Source organism: Lipophrys pholis (assembly GCF_963383615.2).
Source record: "Lipophrys pholis genome assembly, chromosome: 5".
NCBI classification, from domain to species: domain Eukaryota; kingdom Metazoa; phylum Chordata; class Actinopteri; order Blenniiformes; family Blenniidae; genus Lipophrys; species Lipophrys pholis.
The window spans coordinates 3,693,045-3,713,200 of record NC_137628.1 but is presented as its reverse complement, the minus strand read 5'-3'; the positions used below and the strand labels follow the sequence as shown (position 1 = coordinate 3,713,200).

General features: G+C 41.7%; 1 protein-coding gene across 1 annotated transcript in view; it reads right to left on the bottom strand.

The window, feature by feature from the left end:
* The window catches only part of pkd1a (polycystic kidney disease 1a), an 81,436-nt gene that overhangs the window by 10,115 nt on the left and 51,165 nt on the right, over positions 1-20,156 (bottom strand). Inside the window, exons 24-46 of the mRNA XM_080463721.1 lie at positions 17,876-18,028; positions 17,446-17,586; positions 15,490-15,811; positions 15,142-15,358; positions 14,724-14,883; positions 14,476-14,628; positions 14,240-14,384; positions 12,572-12,913; positions 12,313-12,401; positions 11,509-11,824; positions 10,795-10,972; positions 10,134-10,398; positions 9,853-10,048; positions 8,780-8,950; positions 8,439-8,582; positions 8,131-8,341; positions 7,920-8,046; positions 7,539-7,649; positions 7,364-7,413; positions 5,267-5,481; positions 3,416-3,494; positions 3,192-3,307; positions 140-342 (exon numbers count right to left, since the gene is read on the bottom strand). Coding sequence (XP_080319847.1) covers positions 140-342; positions 3,192-3,307; positions 3,416-3,494; positions 5,267-5,481; positions 7,364-7,413; positions 7,539-7,649; positions 7,920-8,046; positions 8,131-8,341; positions 8,439-8,582; positions 8,780-8,950; positions 9,853-10,048; positions 10,134-10,398; positions 10,795-10,972; positions 11,509-11,824; positions 12,313-12,401; positions 12,572-12,913; positions 14,240-14,384; positions 14,476-14,628; positions 14,724-14,883; positions 15,142-15,358; positions 15,490-15,811; positions 17,446-17,586; positions 17,876-18,028 — 4,104 coding nt within the window. The remainder of the gene's footprint in view (positions 1-139; positions 343-3,191; positions 3,308-3,415; positions 3,495-5,266; positions 5,482-7,363; positions 7,414-7,538; positions 7,650-7,919; positions 8,047-8,130; positions 8,342-8,438; positions 8,583-8,779; positions 8,951-9,852; positions 10,049-10,133; positions 10,399-10,794; positions 10,973-11,508; positions 11,825-12,312; positions 12,402-12,571; positions 12,914-14,239; positions 14,385-14,475; positions 14,629-14,723; positions 14,884-15,141; positions 15,359-15,489; positions 15,812-17,445; positions 17,587-17,875; positions 18,029-20,156) is intronic.

The following is a 20,156-nucleotide window of genomic DNA, read 5'->3' as shown; positions in this document are numbered from 1 at the left end:
CTTAAGACACTTGGAAGAACTTGGAAGATCTATCCATAATGTTTCTCTTCAGGTCCCTGCCATCCCCAGTCGAAGTACCCCGACACGAGGGGCTCGAAGAGAAAAGAATATGTCTATATTGCACGTTTGCTAAATTCACCTTCAAAGGCTCCAAAAGCAGGCAGGAGCTCAGGAAACTGGCAAAGCAGGAGATCAACCACATCATGGCCACGCTCTGACTGAAGCCGTGACCGGCCCAGATGGAAACGGCGCTGGCCACAGCGAGCCCGGCCCAGCTGCCCCAGAGCGCCGCACGTCCACACCAGGGAGGGAGGCGTCGCGGGCGACACACGTCGGTCACGACTGCGGAGAGAAAACCAGTCCCAGACATAAACGATCACAGCAAGGTGACAAAGACAGACGTAAATACTTTTGAAAACATGTTTCTAATACATGTGAGGGAGACATGCGCACTCTCTGAGAGCCGGGGATCCTTGAGGATTATTTCTGCTGAAGCAACGTAACCTGTATGCGATGAAAATATCAACATGCAGTCCAGATATTTGGTACAAATGTGCTTCAAATGACTTTTCTCCTGCTTCTACCAATGAAAACAAATTCTTTTTTTTAAAAAATCCTTTTTGATCTGATACGGTATGTGAAATACACAAAAATTACCTCTTAATTCTTCTTTTATGTTATTTTGTGTCTTTCAAAAGTTATTGAACGTTTTTGGAGATTTGAAGTCCGGAGCATTCAAGAGTCCTTTTAAGTGACGTTTAAAAGTATAAAATTGTAAATTGGTTGCCAGGCAAGTGGTTTGAAAAGGCATTTTTCCACGCATTTTCAAACCACTTGCCTAACAACAGATTTTCAATATGAAGGCAGTGTAATAATAACAATAATAATAATAATAATAATAATAATAATAATAATAATAATACTGATAATAATAATTATAATAATAATAATAATATATTAATAATATTAATAATAATAATACTTTGGTTTCACTTCAGAGCTCAGCTGTAATGGCTTAGTCACACAGTTTGGAGTTTATTGCACTTTTCTGATTTTGAGAGCAAATATCAGAGTATTGAGCCTCATCTTAAACACAGGAAGAAGAGATTTATGTGACAGTATCACTAATTACACAGATAAATCAAACCATACAGAGTAATACTACGGCTCTGAAAACATCTCATCTAACGGGGTCTTTAAATTCATAATGTGCTTTCCATTCCATTTTCTATTCTTTTCATATTCGGGCACTTTAATCTGAGGTCAATCAACAACGCGTCCTTGGATTAAGCTATCCTGATTTAAATAAAAATAAAACTTACTGGAGATTTCTCAGCTAAAATGTGTCATTGACTGAGATGACAATAAAAATCCCTGCCCACATAAACCTGTTGAACAAATTCAAATTTCAAAAAAACTTTCAAGGTCTTTTTACATGTTTTATACATGCATATCAATAAAATATGAAAAAAAGAGGGAGAAGAAGGTATTACTTATTTAATCCCAGCCTTTTTTTCCATTAGTCATTATAGAGCACATTGAAGAAGGCTCGCTTCCTTTACACCTTTCTCATTATAGCTTCATATTTAATCAAAATGATTATTTCTGCCACAAGGGCTGTCCACCGTGTCCCTCGTGAGCTGTGGGTAGACTCGTCAGGCGGTGAATCAAATAACTCGAATCTGATCCGTCATTCAGTAAACCGGTCTGAATTTACATACAATCAAAATCACAGGAGTCCCGCCCCCTCCCGAGATGAAACGATTAGCTGTCAATCAAACATTTGTGCTGTGCTGAAAATAAATCTATAACTACTGAATAATATTTTTTTATCTGTGAATGCTCCTTTACACATTTCTGCAGGATTAAATGACACAGAATTGATATTATTCTGTTTCATGTTTGAAATAAACAAATCGTTTCAAATATTTAAGAAGACATGATTGGCTAAATCATTCAAGCTTCTTGATAAACAAGTTCTTTATGCCCTTTTTATCATTGACAATGTTTGAAAAATATTTATCAATGCAACATGCAAAAGCACGATAATATACAGATTACGTGTTGTGTTATTTTCTAATGTTTTATATCTGAAAACCACCATGGAAATGACCCATATGAATAAATGTTTCTAAACATGAGGCGCTCTTCAGTGGTCTCATTCTGTAAAAGTGGATCAGAAGATAAGTGTTGGAGGCATGTTGATCCGTGATGAACCTACAGATCCAATCACAAGCAACTTCAGTATAACATTCAATACCTCAGCAAACAATATTATAAAGTATTTCCATTTTATCACCAAAAACTTGCTGTTTGAAGCAACATCTACACTATGTCTAAAATGAATTGATGGTGGGAGTTCAGTCCGCTGTCTGCGCCTCGGCACGTTTCCTCTCTGATGATTGGTTGGCTCCGAGCCAATCCGTGCAGCTTCCCGATCCTCTCTGCTTCTATGTGTGACACTTTCTAACATTGTCCGGTTGTCACAGGTGTGGTAGTGTTTGGTGTTTGTGGGGCATTCTGTGAGAAGTTTGCATGTTCTCTTTGTTTTTTTTTTTTTAAACTAGTTTCTTCCCTCTATCCAAAGACATGCTTGTTGGGTCTGTCTGTACAGCCGTTATTCAAGGTTGATTGTAGCTGTAATTGTTATTCAAAAGTTTTTAGAAATCCACACACACTTTGTTCAGGTGTGTGCATTTTGATTTAAAGGGGGGAGTTGTTTTGGTGTATTTAAATTTTGTCTGAGTTGAATGTTTTTCTCTTCTTTTGTTTGGTGCTGCAGCAGCCTCCGGGCCTCCCTTTGTTCACTTCTGTCTCCCAACGTTATTGAATTTCCACGCAAATAAATCACTTTGTTCCAAACTCAGTGTTGCTCTCCTCCAACTTTTTTTTGACAAGCTGGGTTGTATGAGGTGAGCAATCAACAAGCAAAAAAAGAAAACACTAACACTGCTTTATTTGTTATGTTAAACATAAACTCACCTTAAATCAAACCCGCCCATTTTTCAACTGTTTGAAATCTTAAAATAAAACTTCTATACACTTTAATGGATTATTAATCCAACACCAAATATCTGCTTTTTGATTCCAATTATAGGTTTTCCTAGATAGCATCTTAAGTAAAATAAATGTACCAATGTAAGATGGTATTCTACTATCAGTCTTATAACTCCAAATGTAAACAAACTGACCTGTGTTAGAGGTGAAAGCAGTTTTTGGAGGGTCTCTTCTCACAGATTCAAGAGGAAGAGGCTCATTCAGCTTCTGGAGGAGAATCACTTCTGTCTTGTCTCCAAAAATACTCGACCTGTAACACAAGAAAATGCTCATAAGCCACAGTAAATCCTGATTCTGGTCTATCATTTGACGTTGCAAACAAAGAGACTTCTTTTTCTCTCTCAGAAAAACAACTTACAGGTCGGCCATTTCACTCTCATCTGCTTGAGGAAAGAAGTTCTGTCCATCAGTCAGGATGTGCTTGATAAGATCCTCGTCTGAGGAAAGCAGCATAGATCCCGTTCATTATTTTAGATGCTGTGATCAATGTGACACTACCCAGATAATACAGTATGGTAATATGATTTTTAATTCTTCTGAACAACTGTTGATTTTAAATGTGCTTTGTCAATAAATTTGATTTCTTTTTTAATACTCCATTAAAATTTCCATTCATAAATATACCATGTACCCATTTTATACTTGTTTTTTTCTGAATAACTGGATGTAAAATAACATTTAAATGGAAAGATATAATATTTCATTGAAAATAATTATTTGTACATGTTAATTTAAGGCCCCTATGGGTTTACGAGTCCCGTTTTAGAACTATGAGTTGTAGTTTGCATAACTTATGTCGTTTGAAATTAAAGTCAAAATTACACCTCAACAATAACAATCAATCTACATTTCCTCCTTATCTTTAGTGGTAATTCTACATTGAATAACTAAACTTTTAAACTAACTAAACTAATCTTATTAACTAAACTTCATTCCCAAACTGAAAGTTGCTGTGATGTTATCAAAGAGACTCAACAGGCACATTATCAACACTACAAAATCTTTTCATGTCGAAAAATCAAGCGATACTTTTTAGTAGGGATGTCCCGATCAGATCGGTAGATATCGGATCGGGGCCGATATTGGTGATTTGTGAGTGATCGAGAATCGGCAAATCCAGCCGATCACCCCGCCGATCTAAAAAAACCCAAAAAAAAACGTGGTCCGCAACGTCACCTAATAACCACAACAATCAGGGACTAGAAGCTCCGGTCGAGCTGCAGAAGCTAGAAGCAGGTGGAGCGGGCCCATAGACCTATAAAACTAGAGTTATATATAGTGGTTTATGTGTTTATGTGCAGAAGTCTACTTCTAAATTTCTATGTGGTCTGTCTTCTGTGTTTTTGTTGTGTTTGGTGAGTCACAGCGCCCCTAAAGGCCTGGCATGTGTACTACATGCCCTGAAGCCTCGTGTTGAGCCGTGTTCATAGTGAGGTGTGGACAGAAGTTTCTTGGGAGAAGGCCAGGGAGGACAAAGATCGTTTTTTTTCGTCGTGTGGATGTACCCTCAGTTTACAACACCAACTAAAGAAAAAGCCGCACCGAAGCAGCAAACTCGGTGCGGCTTTAAAATAAAGGATAAGTACCCACAGGGGAGTGATATGGCGAAAAAAATAACCCAGAAGGTTCCTCTAGTTTGAAGGGAGACTGAGATATTCAGAATACGTTTTTGAGAGAACTATGTTCAGAATACTTTTGTCAAACAGGTTTTACCACTTTGATGTGGAATTAAGTGTTTATAATTCACATTGAAATGTAAATGTTCTGTGACAATTCAGGTCAAACCTCTCATACTGCTTTAAGTTAAACTGAAATGTAATACACAAAGAAGTTACGTTGCCTAAGAGCATTTATGTTTAAGTCATTCTGAGAAGAATTATGATTCAATATTTGAGTTTTAAAAAAATTTCTAGCTAAACAAAGCTTCTGCCAATAGTGCTTTTAGCTTCAGACATCTTAGTTGCTCCAAAAATAGACTGTTGAGTATCTTTGCAATAGCAATGTAAGTATCGGATTGGGAAAGTATCGGTATCGACCGATACTCAATTCTGAAAAATCGGATCGGTATCGGGGGCAAAAAAGTGTGATCGGGACATCCCTACTTTTTAGGACTTTCTTTTAGATCTGCAGGTCTTCCGCTGTTGCCCATAAAGTTTTCTCAGTTTGTTTGATGCCGCTGTGTCCGATTTAAACTTTGTGCCGTCGTTACCCGATGAGGTGAAGTATTTGTTGCGCTGGTCTGTGCCCTCCTCGTCGTTGGGGTTGAAGTTCATATCCACCCCCAGGTGCCTGCTCCCCTGGCCTCTCTTCAGCCTGGGCATCCCGGCTCCATGTCCCGCCCCTCCCACCACCGACGCGTCACTCAACAGCTCTGGCCAATCCCTGTCCTCCGTCTCCTCCTCCGCCATGGCCCAGCTCTCCTCACTGAAAACACACAGCGAGACGGTTCTTATATAGCATGACGTCAGTAAAATATTCAGGTTCTCTCTGAATATTGAATTTCTTCTTTTGCTATAGGTTCATGATGATGTTGTACTAAAACTGAAGATTGTTTCACATCGAGTCTTAATTGGCGGGTCATAACCACTCCAAACATCTCTTCAGTCAAGTAGTAACAGATTTTCTCGCTCTAATGATAATACTCGATTCCGCCAAGTAACAAACGGAACAGACGGGTTGGAAAAGATTCATGAACTAAGATCTCAGGAGCCTATCAGGCTGCACAATAAAGCAAAAAAACCTGTTGTCTTCATGATACCAACATTCACAATATACAGATAGATTTTTATCAATGAACTAATATAAGCTGTTTCCATGCACGGTGTGTCTTAATTTGCATGTCTACGTATTTGGAAAATAGGATGGAGTCCGATTGCAAAAGATGTTTGCGGATTATGTAGATGTGAGTGGTTGAGGTCACGAAGTGTGAAGAGTGTTGTTAGTGCACACAGAGACAGAGAGGAACGAGGGATAATCTGGGCAAAGAACAACTTGTGATGAAGAAACTCGATCGTGTGCAGCTTTGGCGGGTCACAGATGTGCCGCGGCACTCAAGTGTGATTGTACGCACACAGTGCTCATGTTTCCACCTGAACAATATGTGTAATTCACAGAAGTTACACAGAGCTGCTCAGATAGGATCAGACAGCAGGTCGGTGCATGAAAGGTGTTTTGGATCTAGTTAAGTTCAAAACACATTTGAATTGAATTGAATTGTACTTCATTACTTCATCATTACGACAGGGCAGAAGTCAGAAGTATTAATGCACAAACATCAACAAATAAAGTCAACAAATTACTCCAATTTAGAAATGCTGCTGGTAGGAAAGCACAAGGACATTAAAAATCATGTACCTAAGTTATTGTGGTAATCCTGTTAAAAGCCATTTTCCCATCTGAATAACCAACAACATGTCACATGTTTCACATTGACCTCATGTCCTGCCTGTCCCAGTACAACCCTGATACAGGTTCCTGGTTAGTGGCTACTGTTTTCTATTTGTTTTTTTTTGTTTTTTCCCTTGTCCTGTTCGGCAGCTTGGGCCAACAATATGATGTGATTCAGAGCCTTCGGAGTCAGAACAGTTTTTGGTCTTGCAACAGGGAGAGACCTGGAGTCTCCTCCTGTTGCCTCCTCCGTCAGAAGTTGGCATGGCTGCCGTACACGACCGGGGGGGAACGTTTCTATTTGGACGAGCATCAGAGTGTAAACACATACTGCTCTATGATTTCATTCATAGAAAAAAAAAAACAACAACACCTGCTACCAACATACTGTTGCAGAGATTGAATATCTCATTATTGTCAAAGATAGAAAGTGAGCTATATTGAATACTAAATGAAATTGGAACCGTGGTTAAAAACATCCAATAGAGTGGACGAAACATGTTGCGAGGAGATGGCTTTTATTTCTGCCTAAGTTACACATTGCATGCGGCCAGACGTCCTGCATAGCAGCAGCTGATGAGGTGGATCCGCATCATAGTATCGAGGCTTGTATCACAGTGCTGCTGCATGATGAGGACAGTTTACTTCACTTCACGGTAGCATGAACCAGGCTTCTCAATATCGTGACACAAGGCTATTCAGAGTTTAAAAACTGCAATATGAAATAAACCTGATCCAGCAAGAGAAGAAGCTCGAATCGGACAGTGATACTTGCTTTTTTTTTATCCTTCTATTCTCCTTTTTCTTCCATTCTGTTTTATATGAATTACATGTGACAGCTGGTTCATCACACTGGGTGTTGGTTTTATAAGAAAATGTGACTTTTCAACAACGACCAAGGCAACAGAGTATATATTACCTTTTAGTTGATGGAGTGGGCAAATCCATATTGGTTTCCTCTGAGTTGGTCTGAGAAACAGAGATGAACGGATGGATGAAATCATACAGAGATAAGACAAAAACTGGGGGGGGGGGGGGGGGGGGGGTGGTCCAAACATTTCTGTAGAATGACTTTTAAAATCTCTTTGCTTTACCTCGCCATTATAAAAGAGGAAGGAACTTCCAGCCATGGAGTTGTCCAGGAAGTCATCGATCTCCACCGACTCCTGGTCACTTTGTGGTGGCACCTGCTCCACAGTCACACACTGATATTCACACACACACACACACACACACACACACACACACACACACACACACACACACACACACACACACACACACACACACACACACACACACACACACACACACACACACACACACACACACACACACACACACACACACACACACACACACACACACACACACACACACACACACACACACACACAGAAAAAATTATCACGAAGTTGATTATTTTTTCAACCAAAGCCTGGATCATGTTTGAGTTTTGGGTGGGGCTGTGCTACCTTGCTGCGGCTCATTCTGAAGAGCGTGAAGACGAGCAGGTAGAGAGGGTAGATGATCAGACAGCTCACCACACCTGCTGCCACCGTCTCTCCATTCAATGACAGAAAGCTCGACACAGCTCTGGGGCTGCAGGACAGAACGACAATCAAATAAACCAAAATGGAAACGTGGAAACACACAACATTCAGTACTCAAAAACCCATTCTTCACCTGTATGAAGTGTCCACCACAACACTGTACCACAGAGTGTTGGCCAACAGGAAGAGCTGCAGTAACACGGCGCAGCAGGTGGCTCGCTGCAGGCGGGTGAAGGGGCTCCGGGCTGGCCTTTCCCACAGCGACAGCCACAGGTGACTGTCGCACAGCGCCCTCTGCAGCTCGCAGCGCAGGAGGCGAGGCCACTGCAGGAGCGCCGCCTCCTCTGGAAACAGAGAGGTCGATAAACAACAGCTGAAGTGAAGGAACAAGGCTTTACACTCCGGCAGACCCCAACATGCGATGTGACCGCGGCTCTTTACCCGAGGCCTCAACCTCCATCTCCACTCGCCCGTCGGTTCTGTCGTTGTCCACCGACAGCCAATCTTCGACCAGAAAGTAGTAGCTGCTTCCAGTCTGCAGGTCTTTGACCAGCACATACTGCAGCTGCCACGCTGGAGACAGACCTGATGGAGCAAGGGATAGCTTTTTCATTTTATTTCACCTTTATTTTATCGGCTCGTCTTTTCTATGAAACCTCAAATATATACGTACGTATATATAATGATCAGATCTATTATATATCTATATATACATGATCTAAAGCACTTTGTGCTACATTTGTTGCCCTCTGTGATTGCATGTTTTGGTTATATATTTTTACCCTTGTTGTCATGCCAAACTCGTATTTTCCAGATGCTACCCAGGCTGGAATCAGTGGCGATGTGGAAGATGTCGAGGGCATTGCGTGTAAACACTCCTCTGCTGTCGAGGTGGCGGTGTCCGCTGCGGCTCTCGCGTCCATACAGACTGATCCCCACGTGAGCAGTGGTGCCTGCAGGGAAAGAGAGAGGCCACAGCTTGGTTTCAAACATGCAAGCTGCAATTTGCTTCCTCAATTATTGGAGCACAGTTTTCAGTATTTCAGCTCTGTACTACATCACTATGGATTTGTGTGACTTTCAGTAATTATGTAAAAGTGACTTTTAATTCCCAATAGTTTACATGATTCACATGTGAAACAGCTGGAAGTTTATACTGGAAGCACATTTTGATTGTTTCACACATTTCTTTGCACGTGTAAAGTACATTTGTTAATCCATTTTTATAAGCTTTAATCTTGGCTTCACTTTGCATGCCTAACCTACCTGATTGTTTTGAAGGGACAGAAATTGAAAAGGTGACCAGGAAAACATGAAGAACTACCTGAAGAGATAAGGCTTCATGATGTCCATACGGTAGTATTATATAGTTACTTATATGTAATAAAAAAAAGCTAATGACTTATATTTAGTATTCTATTGAATTTAATTTCTTAGTGTATTTTTGTTTTCTTTAACCGTTTATCCTTAAGTTATCTGCTTTAATTATTTTTAATGTTATTTTCATCTTGTGCAACTTTTGTTTGGTTGAGTTTTATGAGCTTAAGCATTTCCGTTACCATTTCTACTTTTTGTTTTCACACTTCGATGTTCAAGGTATTTCCTTGGTTCATACACTTAAAGGCAGTGGAGAGGCTGCAACCAATCCCAGCTGACACGCACCACTGTACAGACTGTGTTTCACAAATAAAGCTATTTCTTTACAATCTTATTATGAAGATGCACATGAAAAAAAAGCACATCCAGACAAGAGTCTGCCTCCATGTCATTGCTCTGTCTATTCTACATCTTTGAAATGTGTCTTTTGATTTGCTTTAGTAATTTAAATGCCTTTATATAAAAATCTTTGTCTCACCTGCCCCACGACTCCAGCCACTTTTGACTTGCACCTCATACTTAAAAAGTCCATCACAGCCGCAGAGAGGAACCACGCCAGCCCGGCGCAGATCCAGCTGGTCCAACTTGTGCAAGATGGCTGCGGACACGACGTAACTTAGCAGGCCCAAGACACACACCAGCAGCACGACCAGGCTCGGAGCACCAGAACGCTCCTGAAGGAAGGAGGGGAACTGTTGGAGTGTGTGTTTTCATTCTGTAGATGTGTGCACGAACGGTAAGTGTTTGCGTGGTACTGACTGGCACTTTGAAGCTGATGGCGTTGGTCGGTACAAAAAGTCCGGCTGCAAAGGCTGTGAGGTGCCTGGTGCGGCAAACTGCTCTGCTGGAGTTGGTCTCGGCCAGCGGCACCATGCCATCTGTCCGCCACTGCTTCTCAGCCTCACTGAAGTACTGGCACAGAGAGGCAAACACCCCAACCTCCAGACGAACCCCCATGGGAGGCGCGTTGGGCCGGCAGGGCGCGCTCACGTTGATGAAGTAGTCCAGAGTGGTGTCGTAGAATCTGTGAGACAATGGACACACAGGAACAGGAGATGAAGTCAAAACAAATAGTAAAAAAAAAACTTAAAGCCTCAGTTCAGGTCTTCTGCTGTGAGAATAGACTTTTCCATGTAACAATGTCTGGGGGACAAACATTTGTGCATTCAGTGTACACTGTAATCCAATTCAGCAAATAATTATGACTTAACTTTATGGGAGGTGATCCCAACTACACACAAAGACACAGAACAGGCTCCAAACACAGAATCAAACCAGTTATTTTCTTGCCGTGAGGCAGGACTACTAACCACTACACCACTGTGCATTCCCCCAGCTTCTTGCATTGTTTTTAAATGCAGTGCAAAGCCCTTTGTGACTGATATCGGCTTAAAGAGCAATATAAAAAACGTCTTCTTACTCCGGTGACAGAAAGAAGGTGTATTTCCTGTGATCGAGATTTTCCCCTCTCGTCATATTGAGTGTGATTCGCTTTCGTTCTGTGCAGTTAAACTCATTGGGCTGCTCATGGGAATGGAGGTAGGCGGTGATGTACGGCTCCTCTCCATCCTCTTCAGTTTTATCTTTTGGATTTGCATCTGGTGAAGAGGAGAAAATAAGGACATAGAGAAAAATAAAATGGGGTTTACCCAATGAAAGAAGTAAATAAAGGTAGCACTTTCACCTCTTATCATACATACCAAGCTGCAAAAAATCAGAATGGGCATCTTATTCATTTTGACACATTAGCTTGATGCATATCAATTGCAATGACTTGCAGTGGCGACCCCGGTAAAAGAAAAAGAGAACAGCCAAATAGACACGCTCTCTCTTGCTCATAGTATTGCATAGCTAATCTGCAGAGTGCAAGTAGTCACCATTTTTCCAATATAAAGATACATGCTGATTCAACACTGACATTGCCACTCTCTTGTTCTGCTATCAAAAGAAGGCATGTCATAACTATTTATTTTTTCTGGCAGTGAGGCGCATTTCTTTCAATTACACAGAGACCAAAGTGGGTCTAAATTACACTAAATGCCTCTTCACTGTTCCCAGAGGGAAAATTGCTGGATTACAGCTAATCAAAGACATCACAGAATGAGGTTTATGTAGTGAATTTGTGAAAGCTCACCTTCCATAGAGGTGAAATTGAGCTGCACGAAAAGCCCTGCCTGTCTGTTGCTGTTTCCCGTCCTGACGCTGACGGTGACGGAGTCGCAGTGACTGATGTTAACGGGTCCGGCTGTGGGGACTCCTCCACTCCCCGAGCCCACAGCTCCCACTTCTCCGCTGCTGCCATTGTTTATGGCAACAGTGATGGCTTGACTGTCATCAAGTCCAGAAATTGGGATCTGGGTGCCGTTTTCTGTGCGGAACTCCATGGATGCAACCTCAGTGGATACGGTGTAGTTGGCCACATAGTTGAAGGGGAAAGGGTTGGACTCCACCTGGAGAGCAAGAGTAAGCCAAAGAGAAAACCATGTGAAGACAAGTCAAATGAGGTTGTTTTTTTTTTAACAGCAGAATATCAAAAAAAGACAAATAGGAATGGATTACTGCTTCGATTGTGAAGTACATGTTGTAAAGACTGCTACAGAATAAAATAAAAATAGGATTACATATAAGCCTTTTGAGTAATTGAAGCCACAGAAAGTGGGACACAGGTGTGGTCACAATGGCAATGATAAATGAATTTTGCTTGTGTAGCACATTTTCATCACTTTTAAGCTCAAAGTGCTTTACACTGTGAGTCACAAGCATCTTTTCATGCACGCAACTGGGACATTTCTGTACATCCCACTCCATCAGCTCAGCCAACACGAGCCTATGACCTGCTGTCATCAAAAGCTGCTAAGTCGTTTGCAATGAGCCAAAGAGGAGGTTTGTTTTGACCTCGACTCAGAAGTTTCCATCGTTTGAGATGTTTTATGATCACCTGAAAAAGTAGCTGCATGATGCTGTTTCCCGCAGCAGCTCTTCCCAGACTTTGGTTGAAAGCTCGGGGGATGGAGAACCGCTGGCACTCTGGAAATGTTCAACACAGAAACCATAGCTATAATAAAATGACAGGATGAAAATATTTCTTCAGTCTTGGTTATGATGCTTGACTCTCACACGAAATATGAACTAATGAAACGTATAAGCGAGAGGAACATAACTCATTCACTCATGAGACGCTACGTAGACATGCAGACCTGGGCTGTTGTTGCCATGGTAGCAAAGCAGACTCTGTGGGTCTGCCAGTTTTCCAGTGGCTGCGATCTCGGCTCCCCTGAGGACCAGAGGCTCCTCGTTGAGTACGCGGGCGTGCATGAGGATCAGCATGAGGACCGAGGACAAGCTGTAAGCCTTGGCTGCTACGCGCAGGGGGTGTGGCTCCAGGGAGGAGGGCGCCGCTTCAAACAGGGTGTTCCCCTGCTCCTCACCCAGGGACGAAGAGGACGAGGAGGCGGACGGGGTCAGGGGGGCATCCACGTAGGCAGGATGGAGGTAAGAGGAGTGGGAGGCCGACTGGCTGACCTGATGGATTAGATCACCTGGAGAGAGGAAGATATTCCACAGCGTCACTAACTGGGAAGAAAATACTGAAAAGTTTACAAATGAATAACTTTCTTTGCTGTAGTTTCTTTCGACTTGTGGTCGTGCTACTTTTTGTTTGTGTTTCATGTTATGGACAAAGCATCTTTATTCATATTGCACATTTCAGGGATAATGCCAATCAAAGAACTTCACAAATGCAAACATGAAAAGACAAAAAAAACAATGACAGAGGTGAATAAAAACAAAGAGATATACAACAATAAATGCATTAGAATAACATAAAACAGAGAACAGGCAAAGATTAAACACGTCAAAACATTACAAAAGTAAAACATAAAGATATAGCAAATCATAAAATAAATCTTTACTTTGCTGAAAGGCAGCAGCAAACAGAAAGATCTTCCTTCAGAGTCAGAGCCACACTCAAGTTTTCAGGTAGTTTGATTCAAATATTTGGATCCTAAAAACTAAAAGCAGCTTCTGCATGTTTGGTTCCAGACGACCTGAGAGGTCCGATGGAAACCATTCAGTTCTGTAGACAAGAATAATTATCATTTTTTTCTCTCTGTGACAAGACGCCAGTGCAAAAACCCGAAGCCTCTTCAAACAGCAGCAAATGTTTGATGGATTTCTCCGGGAAACCTGCTAAAGGCAGCAATCAAGTCGACTGGAGACAAATATATTGGCTTCTGTAAAGTCTTTAACGCTTACTCTATTCATCAGGCGATAATAAGCCGTCTCTGTGATGGCTTGATGTGGCTGCTCAGACTCAGAGATTTCTGGCTTTGTCGCTACACTCACTTTAAATTTTTTCATGTTGGGCTCAAAAAAACAACTTAAGTTTTATTTCTCTCTCTCCATGTGTCTCAACCTGAGGTCTGAGACCTCTTCAGTGGTACCAGAGATCACTTTCTGGAATCTAGAGCAAATTTGGAAAACTGCCTTTATTTCAAAAGATGATTCTATTTTCTAATGTATCTAAAAAAAATGTTTTTTTCCCCTCTACTGCGTCACTGTGTGGGTCCAACATATAGTAATAAAAGAATACATAGTGTTTAATGATAGAACAAGGCTGGGTAAGATAATTTACACTCTTGGGGATTCCCCAGCTTCTTGTCACTGAGCCTTATATGAAACTAAAATACTCGGAGCAATTGTTAATTTTTGTTTGAAATTGTTCAGCAACGATGCAGTGTGAGGGGTTAGTGAAGATAAATATGCAGAGATCCATGCTCCTTTGTAATTATTGTTACACCAGCTTTGTCAGGAGAGTTACAGGACAACATGGCCAGAGGCAAACACAGTCTTTTTGTCTTTCTTACCCATGATGTTCAGGATGTTGTCAGCTATCTCCGTGGGGGTGACGGTGCCTTGCTTGGTGTCTGTCTGCAGGATCTCCAGCATGGACTCCAGCTTGTTTAAAGTGCTGTTCTGACACTCCTCACAGATGAACTCTCGACTTACCGCCTGCAAAACACAGTTTCAACCGCTAACTTCCTTCACCAGTGTAATCATTTTATTCTTGACCGTCTACAGCTTCTCAGGTGATTTTGCTCACCGTGCACTGGGCCAGAGCAGCGGAGGTCTGCTGGATATCACTGACGGTGGTCAGGTCCAATGCGGTCAGAGCTCTGGTGATGTTGCTGCGGACTCGGACTCGGAAGTTGCGCTCTTTTAGGGACACTTTTAATAACTCCCTGGTCATTTCATACTGGAAAAAGACACAGAATATCCTTCATGTTAACAGATGCTGAGTGACTGGATGATAGATGCATGTATGAATGTAGGATTGAAGATCTCGCCCACCTCATTCAGCACTGTGATGAGAGCCAGTGACAATTCTCGGACCCTCTGCGAGTCTCCCTGCTCCAGCAGCTTTTTCAGTTTGCTGTCTGTCAACTCGGACAGCCAGTGGGGAAGATTGCTGAACTCCGGGGGTGGATCTGGTAACCCGACCTCAATGGTCCTGGACACAAACACAAAACAAACCACACTGGAGTTAAGTTTTGGGTTTCAGATTTTTCATATTCTTCAGAACGAGTTGACTTCCTGCCAAACTACGAACACCTAATATCCAGCTGTTGCTTCTCTAAAAAAAGGAAACAATAAATCAGTCAAACATAAACTTGTAAAAATGTTTTTTTCATCACGGTCTTTTTCCCCTATCATGGGATGTTTGATTTGTCTTTTGGCTTTTTGCTACAACTTAGAAAAATGTCATTACTTGTTTTGTGCGATGATGGCAGCCCCCTGGTGGTCTTCCACTGTGATCACAACGACTATGCGGTTGCCTGCGACGCCGAAGCCCGGAGGCAGGAAGGCCGCGTGCTCTGGACTGCTGCCCTTATACACGCAGAAGTCCTCGCAGTAGTCATCTCTGCAACGCGTCACCAGAAGACTATACAGCAACGGAGTTTCTGAGATCCCACGGTCACGGTAACCTGGAGAGTGGAGAGAGAGAGAGAGGAGCAATGACACCAGAAAAGATAATGGTCACCACGACAAGATGATGAGGGCAGTCTCCTCACTATCATGAAGAAAATGTCTAATATTAAATCTAGATTCTTCCTACCTGAGCAGTTGAAGTACACCCGGTCCAGCAGTGTCCGTATTCTCCAGCCCTGCTCCTCTCCATCCCCGTACTCCACCCCGGCCTCGCCTCCACCTCTCAAGTGGCACTTCCCACCTGCAGGGGGCGTATTGTGGTGCAGCGTGATGGAGGCGGCGCCTTCGCCATCTAAACTGCTGTCGGTCACGTGCAGGGTAAAGATATAGGGGTCCTTGTGGCGCAGGACGCCCTGCCGTAGCACCAGATGCATGCCGTCACTCCCCGTCGTGGTGGAGGAGAAGTCCAGGACCAGAGTCTCGTTCTGCAGCGTCATGGCACTCCAGCGCTACAAGACAGAGTGAGGAAGAGAATTTAGAGCTCATAAGTTACCTGAGCAGTGATGAGCCAGCACAAAAGTTTAATTACCGGCAGGAACAGGAAGCTTCCTGCCAGAAAATGTGCTCTCTTTTAACAAATTTGATAAAATTGTCAGAGCCAACAGGCAATTCCAGTCAGTCATAAAAATAAATCCCCAAATAAAATGTTATTTGGGGGGTTGGTCATGTTCAAAAACTGATCATTTAATCTACAAATTGGGAAATAATATTGATTAGTATGGAAATTGGAACGGCAGTCAGCTGTGTCGAGACTAAAGAAATCACACGTGAAATGTTAATTCGTAACCTACAGACGCTGCGCAGAGCCGAGAAATCATGTCCAAATCAATGCCTAAATGTATCCCAGAGTACCAAAAAAAGGCTCAACAGAGGCTTCATTTCGTCCTGGAGGACGACCTACAACCACAGCATTAACTTTATTTTCAATAAAGGAAACTGTGGTTTGCAATTTATTCAATGGATAATATTCACACTGTTTTAATAAATGTAGTGGACATTCTCAGAGCTCAGTGATCCAACAGTAGAAGAAAAAGGCCTTTATTAGCATCTAATCCATACTGTGTTTGTGAATTTGTGAAAAGTGGCAAATCCCTGAGAATCAATCGTAACTATAAAACAATAAAAAACGTTGTTGGACATGTTACTGTATTTTCTATTGTATGCAATACAAGCATTGTAGGTAACTGTTTGATATTGAAATCGGAAACGTTTTTTATGTTGTGTTAAAATGCTATAATTTTACTGGCACAGTTCAGTAGAGCTCAACCTGAGCTGTATATAGTTTGACAAACTGCTTTACATTGGTAAATAATTGATTTGAACTCTTGGCATTTACACAAGGACAAAGAAGGTTTTGAATACAAGTCACAAAAGTCTTCAAAAACTACTGTCCTAGCAACTTTAACCTAAAAATTAAAGTAATCCCTGAAAGTAAACAGTGTCTACTGGACTTTTCCCTTTTTAAAGTAAAATTAAACCTGTGAACTATGATAAAAAAAAACTATTGAAAAAATCATTAAATCGATCATTTCTGAACCCTGAGAAGTTTGCTCCATTCCCAAACTCTTTAGAAGAACACATTATTTGTGTTTTTATACTGTTTTTGTCTGGGCCACTCTGCACTGAGTGCTTCAATTTCGAGGTGATTCATAGGTTTTGAAATGACTACAATATCTTTTACTTTTCTAACAGTACTTATGGATGTAAGGACTACGTATGTGAAGTGAATCATATATTGCGTAATGCTGATGGAGTGACTCAGGTTGGGCACCAGCTGGTAAATGCAGTTTGTGCTCAAGTGACTCAATAAGTGTTTCTTTGTCTTTTAAATTGTTCCCGTATGCAAGTTTTGACATAACATATTCGCTCTGGCTCCACTCGTACGATGACCTTATTCTCACTCCCACACAGAGCCCTGCCTGCATCACAAATCCCGGGCAAGGTCTGAAGAAAGGAGGAAGAGGAGGAGGTGGATCAGAGGAAAGAAGACTGGAGGAAAGGACCTGGAAATGAGCTTATCTCGTGATGCTGAAAAATAGAAAAGCAGGTTGCGTGTTTGAACGTCTCGGCGTCTATGATTTACCCCGCGGTGAAAGCCTTGGCAGTTGGTGCAGGTTCCTCTGAGGTAGACGTACGAGTTCAGGCTGACTTCGTAAATGGACTGGGCCTTACAGGACACACACTCCAGATACACCATGGGGATGTGTCCGCTCTGGACCAGCACCTGTTGTGGACACAAACGAACAAGGCTGTGAGTCCTTCGCTCTGATCACAAAGCTCTGTCAAACGCATCAATTAACCTGGAGTAAGACTGCTTTTTAAGGTTTTTTTTCCCCCACACACACTTCTGGTTTTACACACATGAACTGAACACTAAGTGCCATGCAACAATATCATGTTCAACAAAACTCCCCAAAAAACTGTAAGACTGTTGTTAAATAAAAGATAAATACAGATAAGTACTAATAGAAATTGAAAATATTACATGAGAGGACAGGATAAAGTTGACTCACGGTCTGTGTGGTGGATTCTGGGGCCATGCCGTCTTTGCTGATGGTCAGTTCGAAGGTGTATTCCACGCCTGCCTCCAGCTCGGAGCCAGAGATTCCCAGAACAGGACCACTGGATCCCAGGCCGAAGTTCAGGCTGGAGCAGTGCTCTGTGCCCTGCAATCAAAAGGCAGACACATTTTGACTTGTTAGTAAAGCCTGTTGGTAAAGGTAGGAGATGATCTGGCTCTGTGTGGAGGCAGTTTACACCCTGCCAGTCCATCACAGGCCAAACAAAGAGAAAATCAACATTTACAAACCCTGGTTCATTAAAGGAGCATGCTTTTTAGACTGTGGGTGAAAACCAGAGTATGTGGAGATAACCCAAGCATGCACAATGGAGCTCATGCACATTCTGCACCCAAAGGTCCCCAAAGCTGCAACTGAACCTGAATATTCTGTGGCAAGAGTGCGAACGCCTACTTTACTGTACGCAGCCATGAGTGCTTCACTTCATGAAGCAGTAGTATACAAAATTCTTTTTTATTTTAATAGTCAAAAAAATGTTAATTTGTCCTAAATAGAAATAAAAAACAAAATGCAAAGAAGTATGTCTCACTTAAAAACGTTTGTGGCATTTAAGGGTTAAAACTGTAAACTTGTTCTAAAGTTATCAAAACACAACCGATGACTAAAAAAACTGATGAAAAACTACACCTGTCTGTTGTAATATTTGATTTTGATGGCTTTACTAAAGTGAAAGCAACAATATTTCACCACAACACGCAAATGGATAAGATAACACAAATGGGGAAAAGGTGTGTAAATCTCTTTTTGTCCACTTGTAAATCCCAACCATGATCTAGAACCACTTGTCGTCAAGGTTGTAACTATGCAGGACATTTGAGAAACTGTCTCTGACGACTTTCTCATCTTGTCAAGTCCTACTGCCAAATAAAACTATGTGACGTTCTGCGGTCAAAATACGTGTCCTCCTTTCTCTTTATAAAGCAGCACTGCCCAGCTGTGTGTGTCTGTGTGTGTGTGTGTGTGTGTGTGTGTGTTGTTTATGAGTGTGCAATTGTCGGGGTGGAGAGCAAAGCACCAGCTGTGGAATGCTGAGTTGATCTCTGCGAGTTACATAACCCTTTAAATGCCTGCTTATGTGCACAAAACACACTTGTTTGGTGAGGTCCAGTTTTACAACGATTTCTCGCCGTTACTGTAAAACTTGACCATAAAAATGCAAATTCTAACTGCAGCTCTTTTGATATTTTCTCCGAAAACAGCCATTTGGTCAAACAAAAATGGAAAGAACAAACAAAACACTTACTCTTTTACAAAACCCAAGCAAAAACAAAACAAAACAAAAGACCAAGAAGTCGAGAACTTATCTTAATAATAATGCACATTCAAGCACACACACATTTTACCCTGCTGCACACACCCATCCCGTTGAGTCTTATATTGTGGTGTTTTGCTCCTCCAGTAGAATGTGCTCCCACCCAGCCGGGGAGGCAGTGTGTGTGTGTGTGTGTGTGTGTGAAAAACACTAAATGACCACGAACACGAACGCACTCACTTTTCATACCTACATTCATTTCCTGCAGAATTACGCTCCGCTCCTTGACTCGACTGTAACCTTATAGCATGCAGGCGCCTTAAAATCGAATGATTTTCCTACCAGCGACTTGTTTTTTTTTGTCTTCACGAGAGTATAAACAGATTTAAACATCATTCTCTTTGTGCAGAGTCACTGTAAACTCAACCATGAGTACGACTTTCCTGGACCTTCTCCCAGTCACAACTAAAACTCCAACCGCAGTTGTCGAAATTTAAAACGTGTCTTAAAAACATGTTTTCTGACTAGGATGAGACCAACAAGGCCCCTTAATGTGCAAAACAACAGGATTGAACCCTCCCTAAAATAAGTTCTTCTTTTCACCACCATTGCTGCCAAACCTCTCTGAAGGCAGTTACTGTATCCAGGACCAGATGACCGTTATATCATTTTTCAAAAATGCCCTTAAAAAAAACCAACTGTCTGCCAAACACTGCTTTACGAATTTGTCGATAAAAAGTGCAGTAAAACACTTTGAGGAGAGTTTGGTTGACAGTTTGATGTTCTTTCAGGAATAACACATGGGCAGACGATCCCGCCTCATCACAGAAACGCAAAAAAAAAAAAAATAAATAAATCTAAGAACTTTTTATTGTTCCCTTGTCTTCTTTACATAAAATCTGACTTCTAGGAAAACATCTGTTATCACTATAACGTGTAATATCTGTGATTACTACTACACAC